A 22,372-nucleotide genomic window follows, 5' to 3' on the forward strand; every position below is an offset into this window, starting at 1 on the left:
ATTTGGTCTTCATCTATTCCGCCTTCCAAAACTCTAGTACTCTAAAAAATTTTTCATGGGCGACTTCCTACAGATCAACATATTCAGAATAAGGGTTTGCATATATGTTCTATGTGTACGCTTTGTGAAAAGCATGAAGAATCTATTCAACATCTATTTTTTGAATGTTCTAATGCATTACATATTTGGAGTTGGGTTCGACAGATTTTTCTTACTTCTCATTTCTCTAATAAGGATGATATTCTTTCTTTTATTAAGAGTGATGGTAGTCCTTTGGTTAAATTGATTAAGCTTGTTGTGACAACCTTTTCTATATGGATGATATGGCGTATGAGGAATTATGCTAGATTTCAGGATAAGATTGAGGTTTTTAAGGCAATTTCGGTAATTAAAGATTTAACTTGTCTAGTGGGAAATTCGTCCAAAGCTTCAATGAAGAATGATATGTTGGATTTCAACGTGATTAAGTTTTTTAGTATTAAGACTCGTAGTGGGAAAATTCTTCGTCTTCTTCCTGTTAGATGAGAATTTTCTTCACCTGGTTGGGTTAAAATTAACATGGATGGGGCTGCTAGGGGGTATCCTGGTCTTGCTACTTATGGAGGTATTTTTCGTGGGAGTATGGAAGAATTTATTGGTGCTTTTTCAGGGTTTCTTGAAGTTCAGACTGCTTTAGTTGCTGAGTTTTATGGAGTTATACATGCTATGGAGAAAACTCAAAAGATGAGACTTACTAATGTTTGGCTTGAATGTGATTCGGTTTGTGCTGCGTTTACCTCTAGGACTAATGTTCCGTGGATGCTTCGTAATCGATGGAATACTTGTCTTAATTACTGTGGGACAATCAAGTTTAGGGTTACTCATATTTTTCGTGAGGGGAATGCATGTGCTGATAAGTTGGCTAATTTAGGGTCCATTCATAGATAATCATTTCATTGGTATAATAGACTTCCATATAGTCTGTTCTTAGAATTCTTTATGAATAGGTATAGTCTACCTATTTATCGTTTTTGTTAACATGTGAGTTTTGGTCTAGTCTTTCCATATTTTTGTATTTTCTTTCTTTTTCTTTTTTTAATAATATTTTTTTCATGTGATGACAGATGATTGTTGTTACTTGAGGTGTCAGTCTCGCTGAGATGTCAAGTTGCATAGTGATGCCTAACATGAAAACTTTTATAAAAAAAAATAAAATAAAAAAATAAAATAAAATCACCAAGAAAACCATACTTCACGTCAATTCACTTACAAAGTTAGAAATATCTTACTAATTAAAGATGGATAAAGAAATTAAATTATCTTAACATGGAAACAAATTAATAAAATGTATTTAATGTGTTTTAATATATATTCGTAACATTCTATGTTCTTGAAAATGACACTCTTTAATGATCTATCATAACATCTTTTAACTACTATTTTTTTAATATTTATATATAAACACTTATAATCATGAAAAACATATAATAGAAAATTATCTAAATCTTTGTGTGATATTTAAGCATTTTAAAATTGTCTTTTGTTTAGTGTTTTGACTACCTAAACTTCTATTTTATACTTGTTTATTTTAAATATTTTGGATCATAATTTTTTTAGTATTTCTTAAGAGTTTTATAAAGTTTAAAAAGACTATTGTCGTAAGAATAGTTAGAGTTAGATTGCTTGGATAAGATTTTTTTTATAGATTTGTTGGCAAAAATAAATATAATAAATATTCGGTGTAAAAATTGTTTGCACCAAAACATCAATTTTTTCAAAAACTCAATGATTAAGATCATTTAGTACAAAAGCATCTTAATTTTTCTATTGGAAATAAAAGTTTGTCTATTAAAACATATTTCAAGTAAAAGAAAAGCTTTAAGTGTGATTTTTTTTAAAAACATAAATTATTCCGCTAGCACTTTTTCAATTACTCTTGCAAAACATACATTTTAATAACACTCATATATATATATATATATATATATATATATATATATACCCCTTTGAAAATACACATCATTAATTTGGTTAAAAAATTACTTAACTGTACTTACTTAATAATCTCCTTAAAAAAAGATACTTAATAATCTCCTTAAAAAAAGAGAATAATAAAAAAAATTAATTGGAATGCAAAAGTAAATTTTAGGTAGATATGAAAACATAAAAAAAATTAATTAAATAAAAATTAGTTTTAAAGATAAAAAATAATTAATTATTATATTGACTAAATTAGATATTATTTTAGAAACTAAAAAATTATAAATATTTAAATTAATTTATATTATTGATAAATAATTTCTAAGTGATATTTAATTACTTATAAAAATTTTCAATAATAATTTTACAATTTAAATATTAAATAGTTAAAATATTAATAATTAATTAAATATCAATTTAAAAACTATTTATCAATTAGTAAAAATTAATTTAGATACCAATAATTATTTTATCTAAAATAATATCTAATTTAGTCCATATAAACACTAATTATTATTATTTTTAAATGATTTTTTTAATAATATTGTATTACTAAAAATTAAGTTTTATAAATTTCAGAAGCCAATTATTCTCAAGAACATGTTCTAAATTGGTTTTAAACTCATCTTAAAATTTGAACTGCTTCTGAATCAGATTTTAAATGGTTCATCATGCTCTTTTTTAACAAAGATAAATCTGCAACAGTTCTCGTTACGGTATTAAAAAATAATAGATGATACTATGTTTAATATTTTTATGTGAAATTTAACGTAATGATATATCACTAACCCAGTTAAACACACTTTACAATTTAGTAGGTTATTATTTTTTTAATCTTGTATCCAAACTAAGCATAGTGGCTGTGTTGTAGTTTTGAGAAAAAGTGAGGGGCAATCCCAATGGATACCTTCCGTAAAAGAGTGACCGCAGGGACACGACCCTACACAACACACCCTTGCCTTTTACTTCCTGCACCCCACCTTCGGATGAAATGATCGAATTGTCATGCTTCTTTTTGCATGATTATTGCTGGAAAAATATTAAAGCTTCATAGAGTTCTTTTTATTTCATATATTTTGGAAAAATTGTTATAGAAAAATAATTTGGAAAAGCATATTTTAAAAGATATATATATATATATATATATATATATATTTTAAAACAATGTATTTCGTGTTTTGAAAATTTTATTTTAGAAATTTGTCCGAAAATCTTATTCGGAATGTACTTTATTTATTCTGTAAAATGTGTTTTTGGAAAAATGTCTCGAAGAGATAATTTGAAAGTCACTCTAGAGAAAATTATGCGGGGTGCAGATTCAAAAAATGGGGGATGTAGTAAGTAAAACGCTACACCCTTCTCTCACTGTCAACTACAAAACCTAAGCCACAAAAAATAAAAAATAAAACACACACCCAATACACTTTTTTTTTTTATGAAAAAAAGGGGAAAAATGGTTAGGGTTTGACCCAAAATCGCACAATCGCGTGCGACCCACACTGTGGAATCCCACACACCGATTCGGACAACAATAGCAGTATCATCATCATCGACTTCTTCGTTTCTCTCCTCTTCCTCTCCGGGTTTTTCCGATCCACGCTTGCAATTTTCTAGAGAGAGAAAATTGACGCTACTTAGAGAGAGAAAACAATGGTGGAGGGACGCTGAGGCGTTTTCACGCTGAGAGAAAACAGAAAGATTCTCTTATTCTCTCTGTTGCTTGAAATTTGGAGGGATTTGGGGTTTTCTTTTTTCCTTTTGTGGGGTCTCCTTTTTTTTCTCTTTCTTTTTTTTTTCCCAAAAATTGAATTGGGTTTATTTTATTCTGGGAGTTTATAGTGAGAGTGATCTGATTTGGGGGGTTTTTTCGCTGGCACGTGTGTCATTGAAGTTGTGAGATAGTTCGCATGCAATCCGGCGGTGGGTCCGGCCGGAACCCCGGAGTGGGGCGGGCGGTGACGTCGTCGGCCGCGGCGTCGCCGACTTCTTCGTCTTCGGCGTCGCAGTTGGGGTTGGACTCTATGCAGCAGCAGCAGCAGCAGCAGATGGGTTCTAGGCAGGTGTGGATTTTGGGTTTTAGCGAATTTCGTTGAATATTGTGGAGAACATGTTACTGTGACGAGTGATGTTGGTGCCTAGTGTTGTGTGTGTGAAAAGGTGATGTTAGTTTTGTGGGTTCTATTTGAACTTTGTTGACTTGAAATAGCCGGTGTGGGGTTTTGGGAATTGGGAGTGCCGTGCATGTTGGAAATTGTGTTGTAGTGAGATTTTGTTGTTATGACAACCTCGTACTTGTCTGACCTGGTTTGTCGGGTTTGTGGTTGTTTATTTTTTTGAGGTGTACAGGAGGAGTCAAACTAGGCATGTTTTAATTTAGGAGAATGTGCTGAAAAGAACAGTGAACTTGGGTGCCAATGAGTGTTACTGACTTTGTCACTTTTTTCAGTCTAGTTTCCTTTCTATCGCAGCAATGTCTGAACCTTGCCGTGTTGTTTGGATTTTTTAACTAATTGTTTTTATTTTGCATTTATTTTATGTCCTCGTGTGACGCTTAATTATTGGCAAACTTAACTATATTCTGTGGATTCCAAGATTTTCCTTTTAAAACGAGGGTTATGAAACAACTGGGTAGAACCCCCCCTCTCAGGTGCGACATTGTTGTAGTTGTTGCTTAAAGGTCGTTGATGTAGATTACAACCAGGCAGGCTCAAGTTGCAATTGTTAAAAGTGTTGTGTTGTCAGCTTCTGCACTGTTAATCTTAGCCTTAATTGTTTCTGCTCCTATCACTAACGGTTGTGTGTAGTGAAACCTTAGTAATGTCATAAATTTCAAATTGTCTGTTTCTTGTGGCTCTTAGTTTTGTATCTATTGAGAAATTTGTCATTATAATGATTTATTTCTCAAAATGTCGTGAATCATGATCATTAATATATGTCTGATTTTCTGCATGTTTTGTGATAATGGTGGTTAGGGATTTGTCAGAAGTCATAGTCATGGTCTTGTTTCTGCTTCATGTTTGTGGTTATGTTTGGTTTTTTCTTAATGTATTGTAAATAGCTTATTTAAAATTCCATTATTTTTTCTTTCCGACCTTTGTTTTTAGAAATTATAGTCTGTGAATATTGTGAATCCTGGAACCAAATGACCTTGTTATACTTAAGAATTTCTTTATATTCTTGTCTGTTTTGATATCAATGAACCTTGCATTATGATTTTGTGTTTGTTATTTTTAGTGCAACCTTTCACCTAATGATTGGTGTTACACAATCATGACTTTTACATAACTGTGTACATTTTCAGTCATTTCAACAGCAACTGCTTAGAAAACCTGAAGGAAATGAAGCGTTTTTAGCTTATCAAGCAGGGCTTCAAGGGGTATTTGGGAGTAACAGTTTCTCATCTCCTAGTGCCATGCAACTGCCTCAGCAGTCTCGAAAATTGCATCTTGGTTCCAACCAAGAAACCCAGCTAAGGGGTCAAGGTATTGAGCAGCAGATGCTAAATCCTGTCCATCAAGCATACCTTCAATATGCAATCCAGGCTGCACAACAAAAGTCTACTTTGGGAATTCAGTCACAGCAGCAAACTAAAATGGGAATGTTGAACTCTGCATCTCTCAAGGAACAGGAGATGCGTATGGGAAATTTGAAAATGCAGGAAATTATGTCTATGCAGGCAGCGAATCAATCTCAAGGATCATCCTCTAGGAATTCATCTGAGCTTGTTGCTCGTGGGGACAAGCAAATGGAGCAAGGACAACAAATAGCACCTGATCAGAAGAGTGAAGGAAAGCCTTCAACCCAGGGACCAACTATTGGGCATTTAATTCCTGGGAATATGATAAGACCCCCAATGCAAGCACCAGAAACACAGCAGGGCATCCAAAATGTTGTAAACACCCAGATTGCGGTATCTGCACAATTGCAGGCGATGCAGGCATGGGCACGTGAGCGTAATATTGATTTATCACATCCTGCAAATGCGCACTTAATGGCACAGCTCATTCCACTGATGCAGTCAAGGATGGTCTCACAATCAAAGGTCAATGAGAGCAACATTGGTACTCAGTCATCACCTGTCCCTGTTTCAAAGCAGCAGGTTACTTCTCCAGCAGTTGCAAGTGAGAGTTCAGCACATGCCAATTCTTCGAGTGACATGTCTGGACAGTCAGGTTCTTCAAAAGCCAGGCAGACAGTTCCACCCAGCCATCTTGGCTCAACAACAACTGCTGGTATAGCTGGTAACTCCAGTGAAATGGCAACACAACAATTCAGTGTTCACGGTAGAGAATCTCAAACCCCTCTAAGGCAGCCAGTAGCACTTGGAAATCGAATGCCCTCTATGCATCAGCAGTCTTCTGCCAACACGAGCCTAGGTGCAGACCATCCATTAAATGGAAAAAATTCATCATCTGGTCCAGAACCTCCTCAAATGCAGTACATGAGGCAGTTAAACCAATCTGCTTCTCAGGCTGGAGGTCCATCGAATGAAGGGGGTTCAGGAAATCTATCCAAATCTCAAGGACCCCCAGCTCAGATGCCTCAGCAACGAACCGGTTTTACAAAACAACAGCTACATGTGCTAAAAGCACAGATACTGGCATTTAGGCGGCTGAAGGTTGAATCTTTTTTCTTTTCTTATTCTGCCTTGTCTGTGCATCTTTCTGCCTTATGTCTGTGTATACTATTTATGTGGTCCTTGAAAAGATGTGCTGTGCATAATCAATTTCCTTTTTCTGTTGGTTTGTAGAAAGGGGAAGGTACTCTGCCTCAAGAACTTCTTAGGGCTATTGTTCCACCATCTCTTGAGACACAGGCACAACAGCCTAATCATTCTGTAGGTGGACAGAACCAAGACAAATCTACTGGAAATATTGTGGCAGAACAAGCAAGCCACATTGAATCCAATGCCAAGGAGTCACAATCTGTCCCTGCTATTAATGGTCAAAGTTCTTTAAAGCAGGAATCATTTGTCAGAGATGAGAAATCCATTATACCCCCAGTCCATGCTCAAGCTGTTTCACCACCTGTGTCAAAGGAATCTGCTCCAACATTATCTGCTGGAAAGGAAGAGCAGAAATCAGTTGGATCCTCGGTTAAGTTGAACCAGGACAGTGAACGTGGAAACAACACTACTCCTGTTAGAAACGAGTTAGCATTAGATAGGGGAAAGGCTATTGTGTCACAGGCTCCTGTATCTGACGCAATGCAAATTAAGAAACCTGCACAAGCTAGCACTGTTTCCCAGCCAAAGGATGTGGGATCGACTAGAAAATATCATGGACCTTTATTTGATTTTCCATTCTTTACTAGGAAACATGATTCTTTTGGTTCATCAATGATGCTAAATAACAACAATTTGTCACTGGCATATGATGTCAAGGATCTTCTTTTTGAGGAAGGAATGGAAGTACTTAACAAAAAAAGGACAGAAAATTTAAAGAAGATCGAAGGTTTATTGACAGTAAACTTAGAGAGGAAAAGAATTAGGCCAGATCTTGTTTTGAGGCTGCAAATTGAAGAGAAAAAGCTTCGCCTTGTAGATCTTCAGGCACGGTTAAGGAATGAGATTGATCAACAGCAACAAGAGATAATGGCAATGCCAGATAGGCCATATCGAAAGTTTGTTAGGCTGTGTGAACGTCAGCGCATGGAGCTTGCTAGACAAGTGCAGGCATCTCAGAGAGCAGTTAGGGAGAAGCAACTCAAATCAATATTTCAGTGGCGCAAGAAGCTGCTTGAGGCTCACTGGACCATCCGTGATGCCCGTACTGCCCGCAACAGGGGGGTTGCAAAATATCATGAGAAGATGTTGCGGGAGTTCTCAAAACGGAAAGATGATGACAGAAACAAAAGGCTGGAAGCCTTAAAAAACAATGATGTTGACAGATATAGGGAGATGTTGCTGGAGCAGCAAACTAGCATCCCTGGTGATGCTGCAGAGAGATACGCTGTTCTTTCAACTTTCTTAAGCCAGACTGAAGAGTATCTACACAAGTTAGGAAGTAAGATAACGGCTGCTAAAAATCAACAGGAAGTGGAGGAAGCAGCAAAAGCTGCTGCAGCTGCTGCACGATTGCAGGCATGCTTCTTTAAGTTACTTTCTCCTCTACTTCTGATGTTGTATGAAAAGTCTTCATTTTTGTTTACCTGCTTTTTCTATAAAATTAGTTTGAAGGGTGTTTGAACACATTCTTTTAGAGTTTTTACATGCCTCTGATCCACATTTTGTTTTTGACTAAAGGGTCTTTCTGAAGAAGAAGTCAGAGCAGCTGCAGCTTGTGCTGGAGAGGAAGTGATGATTAGAAATCGCTTTCTGGAGATGAATGCCCCTAGAGACAGTTCGTCTGTCAACAAGTGCGTTTTTGTTAGTCTATTTTTAGTGTCCGTCTTGATTTCTTTTTTGCAAATTATTGAGGGCAGGTGTACTTTGGTGAGACTTGTTTGCTTGAAAGGTTTTTGCGATCTTTTATGTATCTTAAATGTCTTGAAAAGGTTTTCTGTAACTATTATTTTTTAAAACTTTTTTTTATTGGTTTGTATAATCATGCATATGTTGTTTGAATGGTAACCACTTTGGCTACTTTTCAGATATTACAACCTTGCTCATGCTGTGAGTGAAACAGTCATAAGGCAACCATCAATGTTACGAGCTGGAACATTGAGAGACTATCAGCTTGTAGGTTGCTACATTATATGAAGCAATTACTCTTATAATTGATTTCTCTATAATGTCTTCCTGAGAAAGTTTCCAAGACTTTGATACATTATTCTTTTCAAGGTTGGTTTGCAATGGATGCTTTCGTTGTATAACAACAAGTTAAATGGAATTTTGGCAGATGAGATGGGTCTTGGCAAAACTGTGCAGGTTAGTATTATATATTTTTTTTCTTCTCTTGCTTAGATTGGGAAGAACTTTTTATCATTATTTTTATGTTTTTTGCAAAGTGATTTCATAGTTTATTGTTTGGTTTGTTATGTCAATACAATGGATAGATTAGATGTTTATTTGTATTTGTAAGGGTAATATTGATTATTTACTGTAGTACTTGTGCCCTCCTTCAATAACTCGTATTTTTTTTTTCTCACCAGGTTATGGCATTGATTGCTTACTTGATGGAATTTAAAGGAAACTATGGCCCACATCTTATAATAGTACCGAATGCTGTTCTGGTTAACTGGAAGGTGAACTTTCAATTTATTCATTTAATGGAATTTTTTTTTCTGTGATTGTATATTTTAACATAGAAAATTATGTTCATTATGCAGAGTGAGCTTTATACTTGGTTACCATCTGTTTCTTGCATTTTTTATGTTGGAAGCAAGGATCACCGGTCAAAATTATTTTCCCAAGTTAGTGTGCCTTAACTTAATTACTTAAAATGTTCAGAGTATTCTGTTATTCATTGATGAATTTTCTTTTAGGAGGTTTGTGCTATGAAATTTAATGTCCTCGTGACTACTTACGAGTTCATCATGTATGACCGGTCAAAACTATCAAAAATCGACTGGAAGTATATCATAATTGATGAAGCACAGAGAATGAAGGATAGAGATTCTGTTTTAGCTCGTGACCTTGATAGATATCGTTGCCAAAGACGTCTGCTTTTGACAGGAACACCATTACAGGTCAGCTTTGCTTTAACACCATATGCCTTATAGTAAAGGGTAATGTCTGTGAATGTATGTATTCATTCATTTCTAATTTTTATTGTTTCCCAGTTAGACCAAACACTACCAGCTCAATCATCAAGTCTGCAGTTTATTTTTCTTGTTCAGCTTGTGCTTCCTTTTATAAGAAAAGTTCCTTTAAATTTTCCAAATACACTCACATGAGTAATTGCTGTTTTACTTGCTGAACTAGTAGTTAGAATTAACCTGCATTGGAACCTGTACAATTTAGACTCTTATTTAGATATCCTCAAGATATGTGTTTACATCATTCCATATATGAGGAGATTATGTTCTGCAGCTTCCTTTCTGGGTGATGAGGACAGGTAAGGCATTAGGGGAAAAATTATACAGAACCATGTAAAAAACCAATGTTAAGAATATTTTGATCCCATTAACATGGCAGCAATGTTTGATTTTATTGTTATCCAAGAAAAAACAATAATTCAGTTCCAGTGTGTACAACTGTTTTCCATTTCGTTTTCAGTCTGCTGAATTTATTACATTTAGGGAGGGTTTATGTTTAACAATTAAAAAGAGTGTCCCATATTACATATGGACCAACAATATTTTTTCTTTTATCCCTATTAATGACCGTTATTTTCAATTCAGTGTGCATCTGCATCTTTTGCTGTAGCTTCATACCAATCTCACTGTTGTTAAGACATGAAATTGAAATTTGAAATTGAGGGTTAGAAATAGGGACCAAACATATATTTAAGCCAAAAATTCAAATATGCTCCAGTAAGTGTTTGTTGCTAATTAGGAATAGAGCACTTGATGACAAGGCTAGATTTAGTTTTAACAAAGCTAGTAGTCTGAGTGTTGTCTTGGGTTGTGCATACCTGATAAATGAGGCTAAGCATGGTACTAGGCCCATTAATTGTTGTATTTTGTTCATGTAGTTCTTTTTTGTCCCAAGCTAGTTAACATTTCAGATACTATTATGGTATATGTTTGTATTTTAATTTTAATTACATTCAAAAGTGTGAATAAGTTCTCCTGTCAATTTTATTTCTGATTATGTTAGTTGTGCTTCTTTAGCCAGTAACTGGTATTGCAGTCAAAGTTCAGAGCATTTAGGTGTATGTTCTACATGACTATATACTGTCAAGATAATGCCAATGCACAAATCATATAGATACATGATACACTGTAAATTTTGTTTGATCGAATCGTAAATAGTGTGTTTTATGTCTCTGCAGAATGATTTGAAAGAACTCTGGTCTCTCTTAAATTTACTTCTTCCTGAAGTTTTCGATAATAGGAAAGCCTTTCATGATTGGTTCTCTAAACCATTTCAAAAGGAAGGTCCCACTCAAAATGTAGAGGATGATTGGCTTGAGACAGAGAAAAAAGTTATTATTATCCATCGACTTCATCAGATTTTGGAGCCTTTCATGCTCAGGCGTCGTGTTGAAGATGTTGAAGGCTCCCTTCCACCAAAGGTGTGATTATAGCCCCCAAACTTATGTACTTGCTCATAATCTGTTTTCTCAATGCTAATAATGATGCTTCATTGCAGGTTTCCATAGTTTTAAAATGTAAAATGTCAGCTGTCCAAAGTGCCGTTTATGACTGGGTCAAATCGACTGGTACCCTTCGTCTTGATCCTGAGGATGAGAAACGCAAGCTTCATAGGAATCCATCATATCAGGTGAAGCAATATAAAACTTTAAACAACAGATGCATGGAGCTGCGTAAGACTTGCAATCATCCATTGCTTAATTACCCATTCTTCAGTGACCTATCCAAGGAATTCATTGTAAGATCTTGTGGAAAATTGTGGATCCTGGATAGGATTCTCATAAAACTTCAGAGAACTGGGCATCGAGTTCTACTTTTCAGTACCATGACAAAACTTCTAGATATCTTGGAAGAATATCTACAGTGGCGAAGACTTGTTTACAGAAGAATTGATGGGACAACAAGTTTGGAAGACCGTGAATCAGCTATAGTGGACTTCAATAGCCCTGATTCAGACTGTTTCATCTTTCTGCTTAGTATTCGAGCTGCTGGACGAGGGCTTAACCTTCAGTCTGCTGACACGGTTGTCATCTATGATCCTGATCCTAACCCTAAAAATGAGGAGCAGGCTGTGGCCAGAGCACATCGTATTGGACAGACAAGAGAAGTCAAAGTTATATATATGGAAGCTGTCGTTGACAAAATCTCTAGTCATCTAAAGGAGGATGAGCTGAGAAGTGGAGGCACTGTTGATATGGAGGATGAACTTGCAGGTAAGGACCGCTACATTGGGTCCATTGAGAGCCTCATTAGGAACAATATTCAACAATATAAGATAGATATGGCTGATGAGGTTATTAATGCTGGACGGTTTGATCAAAGAACAACACATGAAGAGAGGCGATTGACATTGGAGACATTATTACATGATGAAGAAAGGTATCAAGAAACTGTCCACGATGTTCCCTCACTACAGGAGGTAAATCGCATGATTGCCAGAAGTAAAGAGGAAATTGAACTGTTTGATCAAATGGATGATGAATTTGATTGGATTGAAGAGATGACACGATATGATAATGTGCCTAAGTGGCTTCGAGCCAATACAAGAGAAGTAAATACTGCTATTGCTGCTCTATCAAAAAGACCATCAAAGAACACTTTATTGGGTGGTAATATTGCCATGGAATCAAGTGAATTTGGTTCTGAAAGAAAAAGAGGACGACCAAAGGGAAAAAAACATCCTAATTATAAAGAGTTGGATGATGAAATTTTGGAATACTCTGAAGTAAGCTCTGATGAAAGAAATGGATATGCACATGAAGAAGGGGAAATAGGAGAATTTGATGATGACGGATATAGTGTAGCTGATGGAGCTCAGACTATTGATAAAGATCATTTGGAAGATGGTTTGCTTGGTGATGCTAGATTTGAATTTCCTCAATCCTTAGATAGTGCTAGAAATACTCAGATGGTTGAAGAAGCTGGTTCCTCGGGGTCATCCTCGGACAGTCAAAGATTGACACAGGTGGTATCACCATCAGTCTCCTCTCAGAAATTTGGTTCCCTCTCTGCATTAGATGCCCGGCCAGGTTCCATTTCAAAAAGGATGGTATGTGGCTAATGGCTATACATGGGATGCTGATACTATTTTATTTTCACTGATTCTTTTGTTCTATCTCATTATTATTAAATTTTATGACGATTTTTGCCACAGACAGATGAGTTAGAGGAAGGGGAAATTGCTGTATCTGGTGATTCTCACATGGACCATCAACAGTCTGGAAGTTGGATTCATGATCGTGAGGAAGGTGAGGATGAGCAAGTTCTGCAGAAACCAAAGATTAAACGCAAACGCAGTCTTCGTGTTCGACCCCGACATCCCACTGAAAGACCTGAAGAAAAATCTGGTAGTGAAATGACATCTCATTTGGCAGTCCAAGCAGACCACAAATATCAAGCGCAACTTAGGACTGACCCAGAATCCAAAGCTCTTGGTGACTCAAATGCCAGCAGGCATGAACAAAACACACCATCATTAAAAAATAAACGAACTTTTCCTTCAAGGAGAATAGCCAATACATCCAAATTGCAGGGATCACCGAAGTCTAGTCGGTTGAATTGCATGTCTTTACCTTCACAAGATGGTGGTGAACACTCCAGAGAAAGCTTGGAAGGGAAACCTATTAGTGTTAGTGGATCTTCAGCTCATGGCACTAAGATGACTGAAATTATCCAGAGAAGGGTATGCATCTTGAGTTGATTAATCTCGTGTCTTTTTCGATAGTGGTCATGTTTGCTTATGAAGTGAATCTTACTGCTTCCATACAATGAGAACAAGCAGAAATCTATTAGTTTTTCTTTATCTACAGTAGTAATATAATAATAATAAACATAATGTATGGTTGCCAATAAGGGTTTGTCCACTCTGCTGAATTAACAAGGTTGTCTGGGGTTCAGTTCTTACTCGTATTCCTACATTTCTAAGTACTAGTCTGAGTCCTTGTTGAGGCGTATGGCATGCCCTAACTTAGTAATGGGGAAGCTTCCCCTTCCCCCATAAAACTAAATTGCTGAGGTATCTTTACTGGTTACAATATGAAAAACATTTGACTTTCATTACCATTTTTTGACTAGACTTATCTCAATTTTCATGTTGTCTCATCTACTAAAAAGTATTTAAACTCATTTCATTTCTGTTATGGCAGTGCAAAAATGTAATTAGCAAGCTCCAAAGGAGAATAGACAAGGAAGGCCATGAGATTGTACCATTGTTAACAGATTTGTGGAAGAGGATTGAAAATTCTGGAAACAGCCTGTTAGATCTACGAAAAATTGATCAACGAATTGATAAATTTGAGTATAATGGAGCAACAGAGCTTGTATTTGATGTGCAGTTCATGTTGAAGAGTGCAATGCATTTTTATGGTTTTTCACATGAGGTTAGGTTTCTCACCCGTATCTGTACTTTTTTGGCTTTTGATGGAAGCTGTTGCACTAACTTGCCCTCTCGGGATGGGAATCAATCAGTTCTCAAAAACTAAGCATATTTGGTTCAATGTTTTAAATCCCGGATAGTGAAGCCTAGCAGCTGGGTTAAAAAGCACGATTGCGAGATAGCCACTATTTTTCAAATTTTTTATAGTTTATATAATGTATATTATATGCATATAAATTTTAAAAAATGATATAAGTTATTCAAAATTGATATCATTCATAATTAATAATAAAAAGTCATAGGTGTCTTAAACAAAATATACAAGTAAACCAACAAAAGTGAAATACAAGTTTCCTAGATTGGAATTATCAGTCATCATCTTTTAATTTCAAGTCTTTATCATTTTCAATATTTTTACATCCCAAAAAATAACCCTCCAGAAAAGACCTAATGTCTCTGTTCTAAGGTATTATTTTTGGATTCAACACATAATGCTGCTACAGCGCCCTTTATGGCCGGCATTTGGTCTACTTCAACTGCTACACTAAACTTTTTGCTGCAGCAGACCCTGTAGCGGGCCAGGGCCGTTCCACACTGCCATAGTGCTCTATTTAAAACCGTGATTTCGTTTTTGTTTGAGGAAATCTAAATGTATGATCTTGAGTTACTTTGGTACAAGCCAGAGCATAAACTTAGTGGACATAAAACATTTTTTGAAGCCTCATCTTCAAGTATGCATTGTATTCTATTATAGTGTTGGAAAGCCTTAATTGTGATGGCCCGCCTTAGTTGTGGCCTTTATGGACATCCTTAATTATAATGTTGAAGGCGATGTGTTTAGTTTTGACATCAACTAAAGATATGCCATAAATAGAGCTAAAAAATCTTGGACAATTTTCACTTTACAAATTAGTGTTGTATGTTTAAGTTATGCCCTAGCTCAAATTCTAAGAATCACTAATTGCATCTTAACTGGTTTTTTCCCTTTTGTTTCCATGAACTTGGTGAAACACGGAACCACCTCTCAAAAACTGGTTGGAAAATTTCCTAAAGATTTATTGTAGCTACCCTATTCTGCTAGTTGAGCCAAAGTTCGGAACAAAAGTCTAAAACATTAATACGAAGTCCAAAGATTAATTGGTCACTCTTATCTTCCGCTTACAACTTTTGTCCTATCTTGGCTTTAAGATCAAGCTTTTGTGTCTGTGCTGTTCAATGGTAGTTGTCCAAACAATTTCACCACCCTGATTATGTTTGTTATGGATATACATGTCTTTAGCTTTAACCAATTCAATCGTGTATGTTCTGATGCTCAATATGTTCAAGATTACTGTTGTAGATAACATGATTAAGATTATATGATCTCTGCTGATTCCCTGTAGAATTTATACAAAATATTTGGTGAATGTTAACAGTATTGCTTTTTGCAGGTAAGAACTGAAGCAAGGAAGGTTCATGATCTCTTTTTTGATATCTTGAAAATTGCCTTCCCTGATACGGACTTTCGAGATGCAAGAAGTGCACTTTCTTTCTCCGGTCAAGCTGCTACTGGTACAGTAGCATCCCCAAGGCAGGCGTCTGTTAGCCAAAGCAAGAGGCACAGGCTAATAAATGAAATGGAAACTGAGTCATACCCTTCACAGAAGTCACTGCAACGTGGATCAGCTTCTAGTGGTGAAAACAACAGGATTAAAGTCCATTTGCCACCGAGGGAATCAAGAACTGGAAGCGGTGGGGGCAGCAGCACCAGGGAGCAACCTCAGCAGGAGGATTCTTCTCTGCTCGCTCATCCAGGTGAACTGGTTGTATGCAAGAAGAGAAGAAATGACAGGGAGAAATCTCTGGCGAAATCCAAGACTGGTCCTGTTTCACCATCTAGCATGAGAAGTCCAGGGTCATTGAAGGATGCTAGATTAACTCAACAGGCTTCCCATGCACAAGGGTGGGCTGGGCAGCCATCTCAACAGCCGAATGGATCTGGTGGCTCAGTTGGCTGGGCAAACCCTGTAAAGAGGCTAAGAACAGATTCTGGGAAGAGAAGACCAAGCCATACATAGGGTTTCTCAGGGATATAAGGATGGTAAATAATGGACATATTGCTACTAGTTTCGGGAAGATCTTAGTGGCCCTTCATAGATTTTACCTACCTCCATACTGTTAATATAGATTAGGCCTTAAAAAAGTGTATTTTACGGCTACGTAAATGGTTAAAATGTAAGTTCTCCAATTTTTTTTTTTTTGGATATCTGCATCTTGCAGCTATGAAAGCTTTCCTTAGATGGTAGCTGAAACTATTGTATAGTAAGTCCATAAAATGCATCTGTGGTAGGTCCTGTTTCCCGATGTGGCTATTCCTTCCAGAATCATGTTTACATAAAAGAAGCTACGATCCTTTAATTTGTGTCAAAAGAACAAAAAAAAATTACGAATGAAAATAACTCAAAATAATATTTAAGAAAGCTACAACATTACTCTGAATGTATCAAATGCCCCGAGTTCTGCAATGTTATTTTGAAAGTATGTCACAATCAGGCAATGAAATGATACTCCATATTATTCTCATTTTGATATGTATTAGGTTAGGTTGACTTTTCTTAATTTTTATAAGGAGAAAACTTGGAATATCTTACCTATGATACTGCACAATATATTGTGTTGTTTTTTTAATTATATTTAAAATTGTACTTTGATAATGTGTAATTAAGATGAAACATAATTGTGATTGGATAATAATAACCTCTACAGTGTTTTTGTCTTTTATTTAAGCGTATAAGAAGTCAACTATACTGATGAGAAATGTTTAAGATGATATTTCGTTGTTTTATTTATTTATTTATACATCTTATATATATATATATATTATAGAGATATCAGTTTTTATTTATTTATCTTATTGATTTTAGTTTTTTAATATAAAGAAATCACTCTTGTTGTATGAGAAACACGTAATTTTATCTCAACGTTATTATGGTATCATAATTATTTATGTTGTGTTTGGATTTGGCCAGTCTGTGATTGTTTGGATCCTTGACTCTGTAGATGAGTATGAGGACCAAATATTGAGAGAGGTAAGTTTTCGATTCTTCTTTCATGAGCAGAGCAAAGTTATGTACATCCTATATGTTTTACTAAAATACCCTTTGCTACATTCACCGTTTTAGTTAAAAATCGTTTTTCAAGCATTACAGAATATTAAATTAATTTTAAATATATTAACTTCTTTATAATAATAATATTATTATTATATAAAATATAATCCACTATGTAATATAATAACAATAAATAATATTAAAGGAATAATAATAAAAATATTAAATAATACTTGAATTTATTTTTTAAAAATATTTAATATTATTATTAATAAAAATAAATAGTAATAAGTAATAATAATAAAAAAATTATAATATGAAAAAACAAATATAGATAGTTTTTTATAATACACAAATTATATAATAATAATTATTATAAATAATATCATTATTTAAATCAACTATAAAAATTACTTTCTAATTATATTTAAAATAAAAATTTATTTTTAATTGAAAAATAATTATTTGCTGATAATTTGTGACCAGATTACGTATATTTTCAAAGTCAGTTCGTACACCGAAAATAATGTTTTAATTACAGATAACTAAAATACATAAACAAAATAATATTTTCTAAAATTAATTTAAATATAAATATAAATTTGTATATGTCTAAATAACATTATTTTTTAAATTTGATGACTGCTAGACAACATATTTTCGTCCTCAAAACTTATGAGCAGATTTAGTGAACAGTCGTATGCTTTTATGAGAGGAAAAGATGTAATAAAAAAAAATGAAGATGTTATTATCTATATGTGAATCTATCTCTGTTGGAGAAAAAAATCATGTAGCTTGTAATATTACTTTTCTTCATTTCAGACACCTTTTCTAAAATACATTTGATAAAACTAACAAAAGAGAAAAGAGGTGGATATGCACAACACTCATCTTGCCATAGAAATGAAAGACAGTGCACCCTTTGCAAATTGCAATCCGAGTACAATGTAAAGTGCATTTGCATTGTTCTTGTTGACATGAAAAACACTCTACTTTGAATGAAGAAATTAGTTCATAAGAAATATTAGGAATAAATTTTTTAACACATCTTTTTGAATAAATATATTTTTTGTTTGAAATTGATTGGAACACATAAAAATGTGAAACTAATATTATTTAATGACTCTCCTATAATTATATGGTTTATTCTTTAATAAATGTGGAGAGATGGGTGCATATTCCACATTAACCATATAGAATACCAATATATAACTGAGAATCAATTAGATATAAATTTACTTCTTAATATGGTATCAAAATTGATTCTAATGAGATATTTTTGAACTTATTGTACCACTTACTATTTGAACATGTGAAATCATCCATAAATATTTAGTTTCACACTCGATATGTACATGTCTCATTATGAAGGGAGATGTTGGAGATTCCACATTAATTAAGATCAAGTCAATTTTATAAGGATGGTTATGTAATGTCTGCACATTCATATTTGAGTGCCCTTATGTTACTCTATATATACATATGTTACTCATTTTAGCGTTTAGTATGGAAAACATAGTTTGTATCTTTCCTTCCTCTACAAATACATGCACAGTTTCTCTCCACTCTTATATATCCTTACATGGTATCTAGAGCCAAATGTTTTCTCCGTCTTTCTCTTATCTCGCTATGTCTTTGTCATCTTTTGCAGCTTTGCTTCAAGATTCACTTTTTCTTTCTTTTACTCAATTGCATACCTTCTCTACTCCACTCCCTTTAAAGCTTGATGACGATAACTATCTTATATGGCAACAACAAAATCTTGAACAAGTTCGTAGTTACAAACTTCTTCCGTTTCTAGACGAATCAACCACTCTTATGTGGTTCCTTACACTTGATGATGTTGTTTATGTGGGTTATGACTCACATTTTCCATTTTCTTGGCATAATTGAGAGGTTACTTACCACAATTAATTGTAATCAAAGGGAGCACAATTAATTATTATCAAAGGGAGGTTACTTACCATTAATTGTTTTTATTGTTGTTGTCTCCTGGAACCAATATATATATAGTGGCTTCCTTCAAGCACTGTAACACAACAAATAGCAACATACACTTGCTTCCTCTCTTCTCATATACTCTCTATTTCTTCTCTTGGTTGTAAGTGTTTAACCCAGAGAGAATTTGTTTTTGGAGCTATTTATCTATTAGCCTGAGAGGAATTCATTGTACTCCCGGTACCATTATAGTGGAAGTTTTGGCTCTCTCGCCGGTGGTTTTTTACCTCTATTTAAAGGGGTTTTCCACCTAAAAATTTTTGGTATCATTCTCATTTTCCTTGTTACTTTAATTTCTCATAATCTTTGGTTGAAATTATCATGCTTCCACACACGATATCCCTACAGTTTCCAACACTATAAGTATTGTGTTTATTTTCCATAAGCAATAGGATCAAATTCTTGTTTCTTGACTTTTAGCCTCCATGACCACATCTATTTTAACAAAAATGGTTGGTCTTCAATCTGTTTTTTAAATATGGAAAAATATACACATTTATTATGCTTTCCAAGCTTATGCAAAAGGGAAGAAACTTAAACATCAATTGAATACTCCCAAGCATGATCTTCCATTTCGACATATCTTCTTGATATCAAGAAGATTATAGATACTCTTTCTACCATAGGTTCACTGATCTCTGCATAGGATCATCTTTAAGCAATTCTTGATGGTTTATTAGATGAATATGACTCTTTTTATAACTTTTGTTACTTCACACATCAACCCTTACACTGTTGAAGACATTGAGACCTTGTTGTTAGCTCAAGGAAAGCGTTTTGAGAAGCATATATCTAATGAACAACACCTGCTTCAAGCGAATATCACTTTTTCTCCGTAGAACTCTAATAATCAACCAAAGCTTCACCCACTGGTTATCAAACTCGAGGAGGACGTGTTAATATAAAAAACAATTTTTCCAATAAACGACAATTTGGTTTTCGTAACAACATCAAGAATCTCTAGAAATTTTCTTCTTCTATGATTTCTTCACATAATAATAGAGTTCAATACCAATTTTGCAACAAAATTGGTCACATTTCCATAGACTGTTGACACAGGTATGACAATGCTACTTCTACAAACATTACTGTTATAGCGATATTGAGGTGTCATTATTGGGAACTTCTTTCACCATTAACAACCTTTTATGGTACCCAAATAGCGGTGCAACCCATCACATAACTCATGAGAACAATGTTTTCTCTAAAAAGGCTTTATACAATGGCAGTGATATTGTTCAACTTGGTTATGGGTAAGGTATGAATGTCAAACACGTTGGCTCAACTGTGTATACTAACTCTTACACGCATAAATATTTTCACTTACACAATCTTCTACATGTCTCTTTCATAAATAAGAATCTTACGAGTGTTTCATAGTTTGCCAAGGATAATAATATATATTTTGAGTTTTATCCTAACCATTGTCTTGTTAAAACTCAGGATACTAAGGAGATAATCCTCTGAGGAAAAATTAATGATAACTTATATGTTTTTCCATCATTACAGCCTATTATGAAACCATCTATTTTTCATATGACTTGCAATCCTGTGGTGACTCCTTTTCAATTATGGCATTCTCGGTTTAACCATGCATCTTCTAAGAATGTTCATCTTGTTATTCAACTATATAATGTTACTCATAGAAAACATACTTCTTTTTATCAAACTTGTGATTGCGCTAAGTCTCATCAGTTTCTATTTTTGGATTCTAAAATTGTGTACACCAAACCTTTTGAATTGGTTTTTGTTGATATATGGGGACCATCACCAGTTGCTACACCAAATGGTTCCAAGTATTATATTGTTTTTCTTTATTCCTTTTACCATTACACATGGTTGTATCTTCTTCATTCTAGATCTTAAGTTATGTTTGTCTGTTTATAATTCAAACTATATGCTGAAAAACAAACAAAAAATGTTTCAAAATCTCTTTAATCTGATAATGCTAAGGATTTTTTTTTCTCTAACACCTTATCTCAGTGCTAATGGAATAAATTACCACTTGATTTGTCCTCATAGACATGAACAAAACAATTCTATTAAGCGCAAACACATACACATTATTGATACTGATTTATCTCTTTTGGTTGGATCTTCTTTATCTGTCAACTTCTAGGGTGAGGCTTTCTCCGTTGTCGTTCATATTATCAATAACTTACTCGTGTTTTAAACAATCTTAATCCCTATTAAACTTTGTGTTCTATGAAGTCAAATTACAAGTTTTTAAAGATTTTTGGGTAACAAGCACACCCATTATATCTATGTATATATAGTGTCCACTTTTTGTTTCAAAAATCCCTAAAAATCTTTAAAAACTCACGCATAAGTTTAAAGGGAAATGTTACATAATATACTTAATGGAGGCACATACATGTATGAGTACATCTTTGTATGTATAGGTTACTCATTCTAACATTTAGATATGAAAAACACAATTTGTATCTTTCCTTTCTTTTTAAATGCATGCATAGTTTCACTCCACTGTTAGACATCCTTATACAAGATGAATTAGAATTAAACTTGATCCATATTAAAAATTATAATAAATAAAAAATGTCCAAAAGTATAAGTTGACAGATGTAACTAACAGTCCTAGGCTTAATTTTGGATGATTCTTCACATTTCATTATTAGATTTACATTTACCCACATAGCTCAAGATCCCATTTGTGAAATCATAGTTTAGTGAAAAAGAAAAGCTTTTCTCATCTAGGCCCACAAAGCATAACCTCTTTTCATTTGTCCTTTTCCTCAATAATATTTGGCACAAAAGCACTACTAAGCAGCATTAGTTTTTGGTTTAGAAATCACATCCCATCACATCAATAAATTATCTTGTTTATATCATCGTGACTCCATTATCCTCAACTAATAGAGTTTCTTTGTCATGGCTATGCTTTTTCAGGGAAGAATCGTTTTCTTTGCCGAATTTAAAGGATTTAGATTCTGTCAAATCTATTTTCATTGCAAGGACAGACCAAGATGAACTGCATTTTTTAATTTGTAATATGTAAGTAATTATTCTTAAACTCTACACCAACAACACAAGTTAATTATTGTATCCATTGATTAATATTCATACTTATTTGTTTTATTTATCTTCAATAGTAACACAATATGGTATTATTCAATAATAATAGGATCATGTTTCAACCAAGATCTAGCACCACATATTGATCCCTCATTATCAATTCAATAAGGCTAGGGACATGATCAAATTTTGTAACCTTTATCAAATTTTGTGTTCCTAT

The 22,372-nt window shown here is 34.2% G+C and overlaps 1 protein-coding gene across 2 annotated transcripts; it reads left to right on the top strand.

Annotated features, from left to right (window-relative positions):
- The first annotated feature begins 3,222 nt into the window (after nt 1-3,222).
- On the top strand, nt 3,223-16,375 carry LOC137818944 (ATP-dependent helicase BRM-like). Of its 2 annotated transcripts, none has more exons than XM_068622607.1 (14): nt 3,223-4,019; nt 5,261-6,577; nt 6,710-8,041; nt 8,204-8,316; nt 8,551-8,638; nt 8,741-8,827; nt 9,052-9,144; nt 9,229-9,312; nt 9,385-9,588; nt 10,836-11,078; nt 11,156-12,706; nt 12,812-13,339; nt 13,803-14,036; nt 15,463-16,375. In XM_068622607.1, exons 1-14 carry the CDS (start codon nt 3,867-3,869, stop codon nt 16,087-16,089), a joined length of 6,654 nt encoding a protein of 2,217 aa, XP_068478708.1. In that variant the 5' UTR covers nt 3,223-3,866; the 3' UTR covers nt 16,090-16,375. The 2 variants fall into 2 exon arrangements, with proteins under 2 accessions (XP_068478708.1, XP_068478709.1); XM_068622608.1 differs by having other exon boundaries at nt 3,364-4,116.
- The last annotated feature ends 5,997 nt before the right edge of the window (nt 16,376-22,372 follow it).

Source organism: Phaseolus vulgaris, chromosome 10 (genome assembly GCF_000499845.2).
Source record: "Phaseolus vulgaris cultivar G19833 chromosome 10, P. vulgaris v2.0, whole genome shotgun sequence".
Lineage (NCBI taxonomy): Eukaryota > Viridiplantae > Streptophyta > Magnoliopsida > Fabales > Fabaceae > Phaseolus > Phaseolus vulgaris.